Source organism: Phyllobates terribilis, unplaced genomic scaffold (assembly GCF_046119375.1).
Source record: "Phyllobates terribilis strain yellow unplaced genomic scaffold, ASM4611937v1 Scaffold_5__5_contigs__length_657084704, whole genome shotgun sequence".
Classification (NCBI taxonomy): Eukaryota; Metazoa; Chordata; class Amphibia; order Anura; family Dendrobatidae; genus Phyllobates; species Phyllobates terribilis.
Window position 1 is genome coordinate 554,805,951 of NW_027362765.1, and position 14,394 is coordinate 554,820,344.

Genomic DNA, 14,394 nt, shown 5'->3' on the forward strand with positions numbered 1-14,394 from the left:
CACATGTACCATGCCTGGCCCATGTGCTTAACCTCGTTGTTCAGCAGTTTCTCAAAACCTACCCGGAGCTGCCAGATCTGCTTGTCAAAGTATGCTGCCTGTGTGCCCATTTTAAAAAGTCAGCTACAGCTTCTGCCGCCCTTGCCGTGCTTCAGCAGTGTTTGCAGCTTCTGGCTCACCGACTGGTGTGTGATGTCCCCATGCGTTGGAACTCTACACTGCAGATGTTAGGAAGGATTTGTGAGCAGAAGAGGGCAGTTGTTGAGTATCAGCATCAACAAGGCCGTCGGTATTCAGTTCAGACTCCACACATAAGACCTCAGGAGTGGACATGGATGTCAGACTCCACCAAGATGGTGAGCAGCGATGACACCATAATTAGCGTCACCATCCCACTTCTCTGTCTTCTGAAACGCTCTCTGCTCACAATCAAAGAGGATGCATTGCAGGCGGAGCACGATGAGATTGAACAAGGAACCATACAAGGTGATTACACACAGCCCAGCCTCATCTCATCCCAATATGGATTGGGTGACAATGAGGAAGAGGAGGAGGAAGAACAGGAGCTAGTTTCATGCGCTGTAGATGGTACTACCTACACAACTGTCATACCGTCTGTTCACCGTGGATTGCCTGAGGACAGGGAGGAGTAGGAGGAGGTGGAGAGCATGGTCAGTCGTCCTCTTGGTGAGGACACAGAAGTCTTGCCTTTTAGCAGTCTGGCACGCATGGCTGAGTTTATGTCTTTCCCGTGATCCTCACATTCTCAAAATTTTGGGTGCCAGTCATTACTGGTTGGTTACACTTATAGACCCACGCTACAAGGAGAACTTTATATCTCTTATTCCTGAGGCGGACAGGTCTACAAAAATGGGGCAGTACCACAAGGCATTGTGGTGGCGGAGGTCACAGTTCGTTGGACAACCAAGGAGTACAGACGAGAGAGACACAACTCCAATCCAGCAGAGGCACGGGAACACTGTCAAAGTTCTGAGAGAGTTTTCTCAGCCCCCCCCATCGCACAGGCCCAGAGGCACGGGGTACTCTCACAAGGAGTGCAAAGTTTGGGAAGATGCTGAGGGAGAACCTAGCCGACTGTAGCAACATCCTCCGTGATTCTTCTGTGCCTTATAATTGTTGGGTATCCAAGCTAGACACGTGGAATGAACTGGCTCTCTACGCATTGGAAGTCCTTGCCTGCCCTGCCGCTAGCGTTTTATCAGAGCGGGTTTTTAGTGCTGCTGGTAGAATTATAACTGAAAAGCACATCCAGCTGTCAACTGAAAATGCTGACAGGCTCACTCTTATAAAAATGAATAAGGGCTGGATTGGGCCAGACTTCTCAACACCACCGAATGATAGCAGCGTAACAAATTCAAATCCAGTGTCTTTTTTTGGAATATGTATTCCCATGCACCTTTTCACACCCACACATGGGTATACGCTTCCTGATTTTGGCTATTTGCTCTTGTCCTCCTCCTTCTCCTCATCCTCATTCTTCACCACCATATCACCAGGGTGACTGTGGTCCGTGATGCAACACCCACATAATTTTTTTAAAGGGCGTTTATGATGCCCTTTAAAAAATGTTTTTATACAGTATGTTCATGTATAACCCCCGGGGGTAAATGTTTGTCAGCCCATACACTTAGTGCATGGGCATTACAAGTATAGGCGACCCGCTCCTTTCTAATGGGAAAAATTTTTTATGAGGCCCTCCTCCACGTCTTTTACAAGATGCATTGGAGAGCCTTCCAATTTTTGGCAGCCCTTGCATTCACTGCATAGGCCAACACTATGGGAGACCCACTTCCTAATAATGGGAACATTGTTTTCAGGAGGCCCTCTGACCTCCACGTCTCTTCCAAGGGGCATTGGCGTGCCTCCAAATTTTTGACAACCCTTGCATTCACTGCATAGGCCAACACTATGGGAGACTCACTTCCTAATAATGGGAGCATTGTTTACAGGAGGTCCTCTGACCTCCACGTCTCTTCCAAGGGGCATTGGCGTGCCTCCAAATTTTTGGCAACCGTTGCATTCACTGCATAGGCCAACACTATGGGAGACCCACTTCCTAATAATGGGAACATTGTTTCCAGGAGGTCCTCTGACCTCCACGTCTCTTCCAAGTGGCATTGGAGTGCCTCCAAATTTTTGGCAACCCTTGCATTCACTGCATAGGCCAACACTATGGGAGACCCACTTCCTAATAATGGGGACATTTTTTTTCAGGAGGCCCTCCTCTACGTCTCTTTCAAGGGGCATTAGATTAAGTCCAAATTTTTGGCAGCCCTTGCATTCACTGCCTAGGCAAACAGTATGGGAGACCCACTTCCTAATAATGGGAACATTGTTTTCAGGAGGCCCTCCTCTTCAAAGGGGTATTGGGGTGCATCCAAATTTTCAAAGGGGTATTGGGGTGCGTCCAAATTTTGGGCAGACCTGCTACTCATTGCATACGCAGAGACCCACTCTTTATTAATGGGAACAACAAAGCATAGCCGGCTGATGGCTCGCTAAGAATAGCGAGGGCCGACTGCTGGCCCTTTAAGAATAGTAAAGGCCGCCTGATGGCCCTATAAAAATAGGCATTGTGACTTTCAGAGTCCCTCCTTCATAAATGAAACAGGATGTGTCTGATCATGTCTCTCACACCACATGTCCAGATAAGGTTGTAAAATGTTAAAATAACATTTCCTGGTGAATGCATTTGTCACGGTTGAAAGCAATGCAAAAGTGCAAAAACGCATCAAAAACGCTACGTGTGAACATAGGCCAAGGTGTGGAGGAGTATTTTTGTTTTCGGTTATTTTTTTGCCTTATGTACAAGTCATTACCCTGGAAAGGATGTTCCTTAACATATTTCCCAGGAGAATCCATTTTGGTTTCGTTTTTGTATGTTTTATTGTAAGTCCGTAAAAGTGGCGTAATATTCTGACAACATTGTTGACAGCAGTGACCTGGAAGTCAGAAATGCTTCCAGGGGTTTTCCCGATGCTGTTGCCATGTCATTTGAGCACTGTTCCCTCCAATTTGGGCAATTTTTAGGTCCTCTGCAGACCGCCGGGGGGAGCTTCCTGAAAAATGCTCGAGTTTACCACAGACTTACATTGGGCTCATTGCTCGGGTCGAGTACCCCAGCATTCCAAGTTGCTCAACCTGAGCATCGAGCACCCGAGCATTTTAGTGCTCGCCCATCTCTATTGGATGTTCCTAAGACCCCATTTATCAAATATTAATAGGTGATAAACCATCAATATTTAAGTGCTAGAGAACCCCTTCAATGCTATTATGAAAGTGCTCTATTACTGCAAGTGCTCTATTACTATAAGCCATTACAGAACTTTTCAATAGCGACATTGCTATTAGTTGTGTTATTTGTTCATATACGCAGGGTTGGCCTCATTCCTCCTTTTCCTAATTTATGCATTAGTCTGCACCCCATGGGCACAGAAATCATAGCATATTATTTTTACTTTTTACAAGGTATGGTTAAAGTAGTGATCAACCGAGAAAAAGTGGGGTGTCATAAACCACCGTGATATTTGCCTACTCACTTTTGTCCTGTGTGACTTTGTTGCCAACATGCATTTGCTGTCCCTAAATTTCATTGGCCTATAATTTAGCAAACAGTATGTTGCTAGTCTTAATATGTTAAAGTGTGAAATAATAAGGTAATCCCAGTCTATTATTTATGTGCCAGTATCATTCATTGAGTTCCTACTAATAACACGACACTGACAAAATAAGCAACATTTCCAACTTACAGTATCCTGAACAGGTTCTCTAAAACGATACTTGCAAACACTTGTGTATAAAATATTAAAGCAGTTGCCAACTTTTTCTATGTGTGTTTAGAGTACGTGTGACTTCTCTTTTAGGACTGAGCGGTACGAGCAGGTGAAGTGCACTGTAAAATATGAGATATTTGGCCTGACAAGTGTCAATTAAGACATAAGTGGCTTCCAACTTGTTACGCTTTAGCCAGCACTACACATTCCTTCATGGTTGGAACAACTAGGTCACACAATGTTACTTTCATCTAACATTTTACCTTCAGCTTCTCTTCTACTTAATTTTATGAAATGTTCATGTTTCATGGATCTCTATTGTCTTGTTTGCTGGTTATAGGGGGTGCAAAAGAGGCACCTGTTTCCTAGGGGAACGGTTACTAATAAGTGCCTACCAATAGCCTGAGAGTAGAGCAAAAATACCTTTTGTGTCCACATTCTGCTTAACAAAAAAGGGTAAGGGAGGAAGGTGAAGCTAAACTTGATGTGCCCAGGGCTCCATTTTTACTCCAGTAACTTGAAAAAGGGTTGAAAAAGCTCTGTGTTACTCCTCTGCCAATAAGTTGGGCAAGACACCCACTAATATTGCTTATTGTTATTCTGAGTGCTATATCAGCACTTGTTCTTATATTGTCTTATGTACATATAAAATTTGCAAATATAAAATGTGGCCCCAGTAGTATCCCTGAGTATCAATGGGGTGGTCGTGTACGACTGAGTGTGTATGTAAATAAGCCATGTACTGTATGTTAAGTTTGTGAAGTTTATTGCGTTTGTACAGAGCATGCTGTGTATTAAATCATGATTTCCCACCATTCGGAGTCAGACATGGAAGCTGGTAATTCAGGTGACAGCTAAACTGTCAGATCTAGCCTGAAATGTAATTGTTAGCCAAGGGATGGACACACTTGAAGGTATAATGTGCCAGTTAGGAGGAGAAGTGGAGACTTTATGTGCCCGTCCTGGGCCTAAGAGAAGTATTCACCACTGGGAAATAGAAAAGTGTGGCAAAGTAAGGTCACAGAAGAGTGTGCCTGTGAGCCAGAGATGGTGTGTGACCCAAAGTGGGAAGAGTAAGAGAGAAGCCCACTGCGTACTACTGTAAGTACTGAGGCGATTGGGTGCAACATCTGTGAAGTACTAGAAGTAGATATATGAGGCCAGAGTGAAAGCCACAAGGACACCATTTGGAGGCTGACACATGTGGTCTACCCAGGAACAGACCCGAAGACAAGGAGCTTCCAATAGGAAAGAGACATCACCTCTATTGTTGAGGTGCAGAGAGGAGTATGAGTAACCAGTGGAGTGGTTAGCTTTGTTACCTGGCTAGGCCTGCATGAGTGAAGCCTGAATGAATCATGCCGGAATTGAGTGCAGGGTGACATGTACGAAGACGCACCCTTGGAGATTTGCTAACGCTAATTATTATAGTTTATTTAATATGCAAATTGCCTCTTTACGAGTTGTGCAATATGACTTAGGATAAAAGCCAAATCAGAATCTCAATTTGAAGACACAGTGTTTCGGGCTGTTGGCCCTCGTCAGTGCAAAGTATGAGAACTGATTTGGCTAGATGAGAGGGTCCGGACTGAGGTCTAAGGGGTAACGTTTCTCCTTGTGGATAGTGACATACTGGCTCTGGCATGTCAAGGTAAGGAGGCGTATTCGCCATGCAATGCTCCTCTGGGAAATTTAATATGCAAATTGCCTCTTCAGAGAAAAAGAGGAATTTAACTCTATAGTGTCACCTATTGGAAGCAGTAATCCTACAAGTCACAATCAACTCTTTAACAAGTCGTGCAATATGACTTAGGATAAAAGCCAAATCAGAATCTCAATTTGCAGACATGGTGTTTCGGGCTATTGGCCCTCGTCAGTGCAAAGTATGAGAACTGATTTGTCTAGACTGAGGTTTAAGGGGGTCTAGTTTAAATTAAATTTCAAGTCTAAGACTTTTTCTGGAAGTCTCTTCTGTAAAATATCCTATGTATTTTACACTTGCCTATTGGCTTCCTGTTGGGGAACCTAAGTTTACCTAGCTCTACCTCCGGAGGGCATATCTATATTCTGATGGCCCTCCTAAAAACTTGCCACTAAAATGCTCTAACAAACTGCAGCAATGTGAACATGCAATGATTCCACAACTTTCCAAATGTTGTAACTTGTTCAGCTTAGAAAAAAGAAGCCTCACAGGGGATCTCATTTACATTTATAAACATACTAGATGGTGGCCCTATTCTAACGCATCGAGTATTCTAGAATATGTATGCGGCCGACCGGGCGCAACTAATCAGCGAAGCAGTGTTTAAATGGGTTGTGCACTACTTTAAATTAACCCCCCAATGTATCCCCCCGGGGCCCCTAATGAATTTTGTAATTACATCATGTTGTCAATACTGCTTGTGACAACATCGTTGACCACGCACAGCCAGCACGTAATTCCCCCGGCTGCAGCCGGCTCTTGCTTCCACTTACATTACAACTATTTGCGGCTGCAGCCAGGGGTCTCCTGTTCCGCGCACAACGGTGAATGACGGGTTTTTGTGGGCGGGGTTATCCCCCATCGTGTTACACCCAGCATCCACCGCGCGCTCTGTCAATGAATGCACGTGCGGTAGATGCCGGGTGTGACGGGATGGGGGATAACCCCGCCCACAGCCCATCACTCACCGTGGAACGTGAAACAGGAGACCCCTTGGCTGCAGCCGCAAATAGTCGTGACATAAGCGGAAGCAAGAGCCAGCTGCAGCTGGGGGTCACATGCTGCCTGTGCGTGGTGACCCGAGTATAAGCCTAGACCCCTAATTTTACAACAAAAAACTGGGAAAATTTATTGACTTGAGTATAAGCCTAGGGTGGGAAATGCAGCAGCTACTGTTAAATTTCCCTATCCTGGTATGTATGGCTCCCTCATCCTCTAATTGTGGTTTGTAAGGCTCCGTCATTCCCCTAATCCTGGTTTGTATGTCCCCCTTATCTTGGCTTGTACGGCCCCCTCATCCTGGCTTGTATGGCCTCCTCATCCTGGCTTGTATGCCCCCCTCATCCTGGTTTTGTATGACCTCCTCATTCCCCCATCCCCACAGCACAGTTAAAAAAATAAACACTAATACTCACCTTCTTTCCTTACCTCTGCTCCAGCGCTGTCTGTCCTGTCTACAGCAGCTCCTGGCAGGATCTGAGGCACAGCACGCGCTCTCAGATACTGCCCTGAGTTGCTGCTGTCTGTAGATTCGCTCCTCTCCACGCCAAGACTAAGTGCGTGGAGAGGCACAAATCTGCATTCACTTTAGTAGCAGATGCTGCAGATGCCGCTATGAAGATTTAAGAATAATGCAATGAATACACAGGATTTTCTGGGTAAAATAATACTTTATCATTAAATATTATTGCTTATAGAACTTAACAAAATTATTAAACAGATGATCCGCCGCGACCAATCAGCGAACCGTGTTAGTGAGGACCGGAGAGCGGCGCTGCCTGTGTGGGTACTTCCTCTGCGAGCAGCCAGGAGATGACCGGTTGGCGCCAGTCACCTCCCAGCTGCATCGCCGCTGACCTCCATGGGGCTACCATTGGGAGATCAGCGGCTAGGGCCGCTGATCTCCTGACGGCAACTGTGAAGGGCAGACCGGGGAGCGAGGCCGCCGGTTGGGATACTTCTGCTGCGAGCAGCCGGGAGATGACCGGCTAGCACCGGTCATCACCCGGCTGCGTCGCCGCTGATCTCCCGACGGTGGCCTGCGTGTTTCAATCAGACCAATCAGAGAAGCGGTGTTTTGAATTTCACGACAATAGTGCTGATTGGTCGCGGCCAGGCGGGTGCGACCAATCAGCGAAGCATGTTTCAAATCCGGCGCCAATTCGCGGCCGGACTGTGCTCGTTGCTAATTGGTGGCGGCCGCTGGCCACGACCAATCAGGACAGCGGTGTTTTAAATTTTGCCCCAATATCGCTGATTTGTCAGTGACCCGTGTTAGTGAGGACCGGAGAACGGCGCTGCCTGTGCGGTCATCTCCCGGCTGCATCGCCGCTGACCTTCATGCGGCTACCGTCGGGAGATCAGCGACTAGGGCCGCTGATCTCCCGATGGCAAGTGTGAAGGGAGGACCGGGGAGCCGCCGGTCGGGGTACTTCTGCTGCGAGCAGCCGGGAGATGACCAGCTGCATCGCCGCTGACCTCCATGCGGCAGATGAGCCGCTAACGGCCGCCATCTTGTTCTGAAATCCCGCGTCGCTGATTGGCCGCTGCCGGACCAATCAGCGACGCGGGATTTCCTGGACGGACAGACAGACGGGATAAGCCGTTTATATAGTAGATGTGTGGTCAATACAAAGGACTGGCACATGACATTTCTTCCAAAAACCATACTAAGGACCAGGGGGCACTAATTACGAGAGGAGGAAAGGTGATTCCGGCAGCTAAATAGTAAAGGGTTCTTTACAGTCAGAACAGTCAGACTATAGAATACATTTCCCAAATAGGTAGTAATGGCAAATACTGTATCATTATTTAACAAAGGGCTGAAAACTTTTTTCACAGCAAATAGCATTGTGGGTTATAAATAATCTAGCGAATGTATAACTGATGGAAAGAGGATGAACTTTATGAACTGTGCCTTTTTTCAACCTATATAACTATGTAACTATGTTATATTTGGGAAAAATTTGCATTGTAGAAAAAATAGCATAGACCAACTACTTTGCACTATATTGATATATTGATCGACTGCGTAAAATTCATTTTTATGTGCCAAAATTATGAAAAATATAATATAATAAAAACAGAAAAGGATATCTTCTCAGGAAATACAATTTATTGTGGTAGAGTATGCCTAGTACAGGGCCTGAAGCGGAGTCATACTTCTGTCTAGGCGTTGTATGAATCTCTGCTCCACGGACCTGGCTCTCGGCATCGTACAGTCTATCTGCTCTTCCAGAACTGTGCTGTTAATTTCTTCTTGCTGCTATAAATAATGTGTTTCTGCATAGTCATCAGGTTCTCCTATATAGCCGACAACTGATGAAACTAAAATAATGTAATGTTCTTTTTTTTTATAGGACATTAAAATGCCAAGTGAGACAAATGATCCTCAGCCTGTTTTGCGACAAACACAGTGAGTACTAACAGAATATATGGAGTTTCTAATTCTTTTAATCGTGCTAAGCAACACATGAAAAAATATAAAAACAATACCGATCTGTAACCAAACACCAGACCCATATCCATAGAGGCAGAGCAGAGTAACTGCAATTCTGAGAGCAGCTATGGCATATAATATCACATCTTATGAAACAGGTAATATTAGATCAAATTCTGGAGAAAGAAACTTCTATATAATTCTAGAAAAATTCAGAACTACAACCCCTGGCAAAAATTATGGAATCACCGGGCTCGGATGATGTCCATTCAGTTGTTTAATGTTGTTTAAAAAAAGCAGATCACAGACATGGCACAAAACTAAAGTCATTTCAAATGGCAACTTCAGGGCTTTAAGAAACACTAAAAGAAAACACGATAAAAAATGTGGTACTCAGTAAGGGTAATTTTTTTCAGACCAAGCAGAGGGAAAAAATTATGGAATCACTCAATTCTGAAGAAAAAATTATGGAATCATGAAAAACAAACGCAAAAGAACACACCAATACATCACTAGTAGTGTTGAGTGAACATGCTCGACACTGGTCGGTACTCGCCCGAGCATCACGCTACTCGGGATGTTCGGCAAGCACCGAGCATTTCCGGGTTACTCGGGCGGGAGCTCGGGTCTCTGCCCTGCATGTTTGGCGCTCTTTACAGAGCCAATGAACATGCAGGGATTGCCAGCCAGTCACTGTAATGCCGCAGCCATGTTGTTTGTGGGCATTACAATGATTGGCTGGCCGCACAGCGTCACCTCGAGTATTTAAAACCGGGCGCCGCCATCTTGGACACAGTCACTCCGGATCAGACAGTGTAGGGACAGCGCTGCTGATTTAGGGAGAGATATATCCTGCAAAATAGTTAGTGTAGGGTCTGTAAAGGCTGCCAGATCAAACAAACAGTCCTTCTCAGGACTAATATCCATCCCAGGTATATCAGGCAGGCAGGCAGGCAGGCTGTATAGGAGATGCAGTGGTAATACCAGCAAATGCTGCATTACAGTCCTGTGTGCTGCTCCTGTTGCTGAAATAGCTGGAATTAGCTCCAGGTCCCGGGGGCCAGGAAAAATCCCTTTTTTTTATCTAAATCCTCTTTTTTTTTTCCTCCTTCACAATGTACAAATACCCATCTTATTAACCTTTTGGTGCCCCCCCCCCAAAAAAAAAGTGTGCCTCTGATTTTTCAGACACAAATATATCTGTTGAAAATAGTCTGGTGTAGGCCAGAGAAATAGAAGTGTGGTTTTGCAGTTCTATGGGCCATTTGTATCTAAAAAAAACAGTTTGAGTGTGTTGCTCACTGTTCAGCCGCAAATATATATATATTTTAAAAAGCCTGATATACACCAGTAAATTATTACTGTGGTTTTGATGTTCCACGGTAAAACATCTCTATTATCCTGTTTTTGGCATTTTTTGCTGTATAAAAATAATACGTGTCTCCCTGATTTTTCAGACACAAATATATCTGTTGAAAATAGTCTGGTGTAGGCCAGAGAGACAGTAGTGTGCTTTTGCTGTTCCATGGTAAAAAATCTCTATTATCCTGCTTTTTGCATTTTTTGCTGTAAAAAAAAAAAAAATAGTGTCTCCCTGATTTTTCAGACACAAATATATCTGTTGAAAATAGTCTGGTGTAGGCCCGAGAAATACAAGTGTGGTTTTGCAGTTCCATGGTACAAACCTCTTTATTATCCACTTTTGGGCCATTTGTATCTAAAAAAAACAGTTTGAGTGTGTCGCTCACTGTTCAGCTGCAAATATATATATATTTTAAAAAGCCTGGTATACACCAGTAAATTAGTACTTTGGTTTTGATGTTCCACGGTAAAACATCTCTATTATCCTGTTTTTGGCATTTTTTGCTGTATAAAAATAATAATAGTGTCTCCCTGATTTTTCAGACACAAATATATCTGTTGAAAATAGTCTGGTGTAGGCCAGAGAGACAGAAGTGTGCTTTTGCTGTTCCACGGTAAAAAATCTCTATTATCCTGCTTTTTGCATTTTTTGCTGTAAAAAAAATAAAAAATAGTGTCTCCCTGATTTTTCAGACACAAATATATCTGTTGAAAATAGTCTGGTGTAGGCCCGAGAAATACAAGTGTGGTTTTGCAGTTCCACGGTACAAACCTCTGTATTATCCACTTTTGGGCCATTTGTATCTAAAAAGAACAGTTTTGAGTGTGTCGCTCACTGTTCAGCCGCAAATATATATATATTTTAAAAAGCCTGGTAAAGACCAGTAAATTATTACTGTGGTTTTGATGTTCCACGGTAAAACATCTCTATTATCCTGTTTTTGGCATTTTTTGCTGTATAAAATAATAATAGTGTCTCCCTAATTTTTCAGACACAAATATATCTGTTGAAAATAGTCTGGTGTAGGCCAGAGAGACAGAAGTGTGCTTTTGCTGTTCCATGGTAAAAAAATCTCTATTATCCTGCTTTTTGCTGTAAAAAAAAAAAAAAGTGTCTCCCTGATTTTTCAGACACAAATATATCTGTTGAAAATAATCTGGTGTAGGCCCGAGAAATACAAGTGTGGTTTTGCAGTTCCACGGTACAAACCTCTGTATTATCCACTTTTGAGCCATTTGTATCTAAAAAAAACAGTTTGAGTGTGTCGCTCACTGTTCAGCCGCAAATATATATATATTTTATAAAGCCTGGTATACACCAGTAAATTATTACTGTGGTTTTGATGTTCCACGGTAAAACATCTCTATTATCCTGTTTTTGGCATTTTTTGCTGTATAAAATAATAATAGTGTCTCCCTAATTTTTCAGACACAAATATATCTGTTGAAAATAGTATGGTGTAGGCCAGAGAGACAGAAGTGTGCTTTTGCTGTTCCACGGTAAAAAAATCTCTATTATAATGCTTTTTGCATTTTTTGCTGTAAAAAAAAAAAAAATAGTGTCTCCCTGATTTTTCAGACACAAATATATCTGTTGAAAATAGTCTGGTGTAGGCCCGTGAAATACAAGTGTGGTTTTGCAGTTCCACGGTACAAACCTCTGTATTATCCACTTTTGGGCCATTTGTATCTAAAAAAAACAGTTTGAGTGTGTCGCTCACTGTTCAGCCGCAAATATATATATATTTTAAAAAGCCTGGTATACACCAGTAAATTATTACTGTGGTTTTGATGTTCCACGGTAAAACATCTCTATTATCCTGTTTTTGGCATTTTTTGCTGTATAAAATAATAATACTGTCTCCCTAATTTTTCAGACACAAATATATCTGTTGAAAATAGTCTGGTGTAGGCCAGAGAGACAGAAGTGTGCTTTTGCTGTTCCACGGTAAAAAATCTCTATTATCCTGCTTTTTGCATTTTTTGCTGTAAAAAAAAAAAAAAAGTGTCTCCCTGATTTTTCAGACACAAATATATCTGTTGAAAATAGTCTGGTGTAGGCCCGAGAAATACAAGTGTGGTTTTGCAGTTCCACAGTACAAACCTCTGTATTATCCACTTTTGAGCCATTTGTATCTAAAAAAAACAGTTTGAGTGTGTCGCTCACTGTTCAGCCGCAAATATATATATATTTTAAAAAGCCTGGTATACACCAGTAAATTATTACTGTGGTTTTGATGTTCCACGGTAAAACATCTCTATTATCCTGTTTTTGGCATTTTTTGCTGTATAAAATAATAATACTGTCTCCCTAATTTTTCAGACACAAATATATCTGTTGAAAATAGTCTGGTGTAGGCCAGAGAGACAGAAGTGTGCTTTTGCTGTTCCACGGTAAAAAATCTGTATTATCCTGCTTTTTGCATTTTTTGCTGTAAAAAAAAAAAATAGTGTCTCCCTGATTTTTCAGACACAAATATATCTGTTGAAAATAGTCTGGTGTAGGCCCGAGAAATACAAGTGTGGTTTTGCAGTACCACGGTACAAACCTCCGTATTATCCACTTTTGAGCCATTTGTATCTAAAAAAAACAGTTTTGAGTGTGTCGCTCACTGTTCAGCCGCAAATATATATATATTTTAAAAAGCCTGGTATACACCAGTAAATTATTACTGTGGTTTTGATGTTCCACGGTAAAACATCTCTATTATCCTGTTTTTGGCATTTTTTGCTGTATAAAATAATAATAGTGTCTCCCTAATTTTTCAGACACAAATATATCTGTTGAAAATAGTCTGGTGTAGGCCAGAGAGACAGAAGTGTGCTTTTGCTATTCCACGGTAAAAAATCTCTATTATCCTGCTTTTTGCATTTTTTGCTGTAAAAAAAAGAAAAATAGTGTCTCCCTAATTTTTCAGACACAAATATATCTGTTGAAAATAGTCTGGTGTAGGCCCGAGAAATACAAGTGTGGTTTTGCAGTTCCACGGTACAAACCTCTGTATTATCCACTTTTGGGCCATTTGTATCTAAAAAAAACAGTTTGAGTGTGTCGCTCACTGTTCAGCCGCAAATATATATATATATTTTAAAAAGCCTGGTATACACCAGTAAATTATTACTGTGGTTTTGATGTTCCACGGTAAAATATCTCTATTATCCTGTTTTTGGCATTTTTTGCTGTATAAAAATAATAATAGTGTCTCCCTGATTTTTCAGACACAAATATATCTGTTGAAAATAGTCTGGTGTAGGCCAGAGAGACAGAAGTGTGCTTTTGCTGTTCCACGGTAAAAAATCTCTATTATCCTGCTTTTTGCATTTTTTGCTGTAAAAAAAAAAATAGTGTCTCCCTGATTTTTCAGACACAAATATATCTGTTGAAAATAGTCTGGTGTAGGCCCGAGAAATACAAGTGTGGTTTTGCAGTTCCACGGTACAAACCTCTGTATTATCCACTTTTGAGCCATTTATATCTAAAAAAAACAGTTTTGAGTGTGTCGCTCACTGTTCAGCCGCAAATATATATATATTTTAAAAAGCCTGGTATACACCAGTAAATTATTACTGTGGTTTTGATGTTCCACGGTAAAATATCTCTATTATCCTGTTTTTGGCATTTTTTGCTGTATAAAAATAATAATAGTGTCTCCCTGATTTTTCAGACACAAATATATCTGTTGAAAATAGTCTGGTGTAGGCCAGAGAGACAGAAGTGTGCTTTTGCTGTTCCACGGTAAAAAATCTCTATTATCCTGCTTTTTGCATTTTTTGCTGTAAAAAAAAAAAGAAAAATAGTGTCTCCCTGATTTTTCAGACACAAATATATCTGTTGAAAATAGTCTGGTGTAGGCCAGAGAGACAGAAGTGTGCTATTGCTGTTCCATGGTAAAAAATCTCTATTAACCTACTTTTTGCATTTTTTGCTGTAAAAAAAAAAAAAAATAGTGTCTCCCTGATTTTTCAGACACAAATATATCTGTTGAAAATAGTCTGGTGTAGGCCCGAGAAATACAAGTGTGGTTTTGCAGTTACATGGTACAAACCTATGTATTATCCACTTTTGAGCCATTTGTATCTAAAAAAAACAGTTTGAG

At 42.1% G+C, this 14,394-nt stretch overlaps 1 protein-coding gene across 2 annotated transcripts in view; it reads left to right on the top strand.

Annotated features, from left to right (window-relative positions):
• TBATA (thymus, brain and testes associated) overlaps positions 1-14,394 on the top strand; it is a 96,831-nt gene that overhangs the window by 9,089 nt on the left and 73,348 nt on the right. For both annotated transcript variants that reach the window (XM_073681445.1, XM_073681446.1), the window contains exon 3: positions 8,856-8,911. In XM_073681445.1, the coding sequence (XP_073537546.1) occupies positions 8,865-8,911 (47 nt within the window). In that variant the 5' untranslated portion in view covers positions 8,856-8,864. The remainder of the gene's footprint in view (positions 1-8,855; positions 8,912-14,394) is intronic.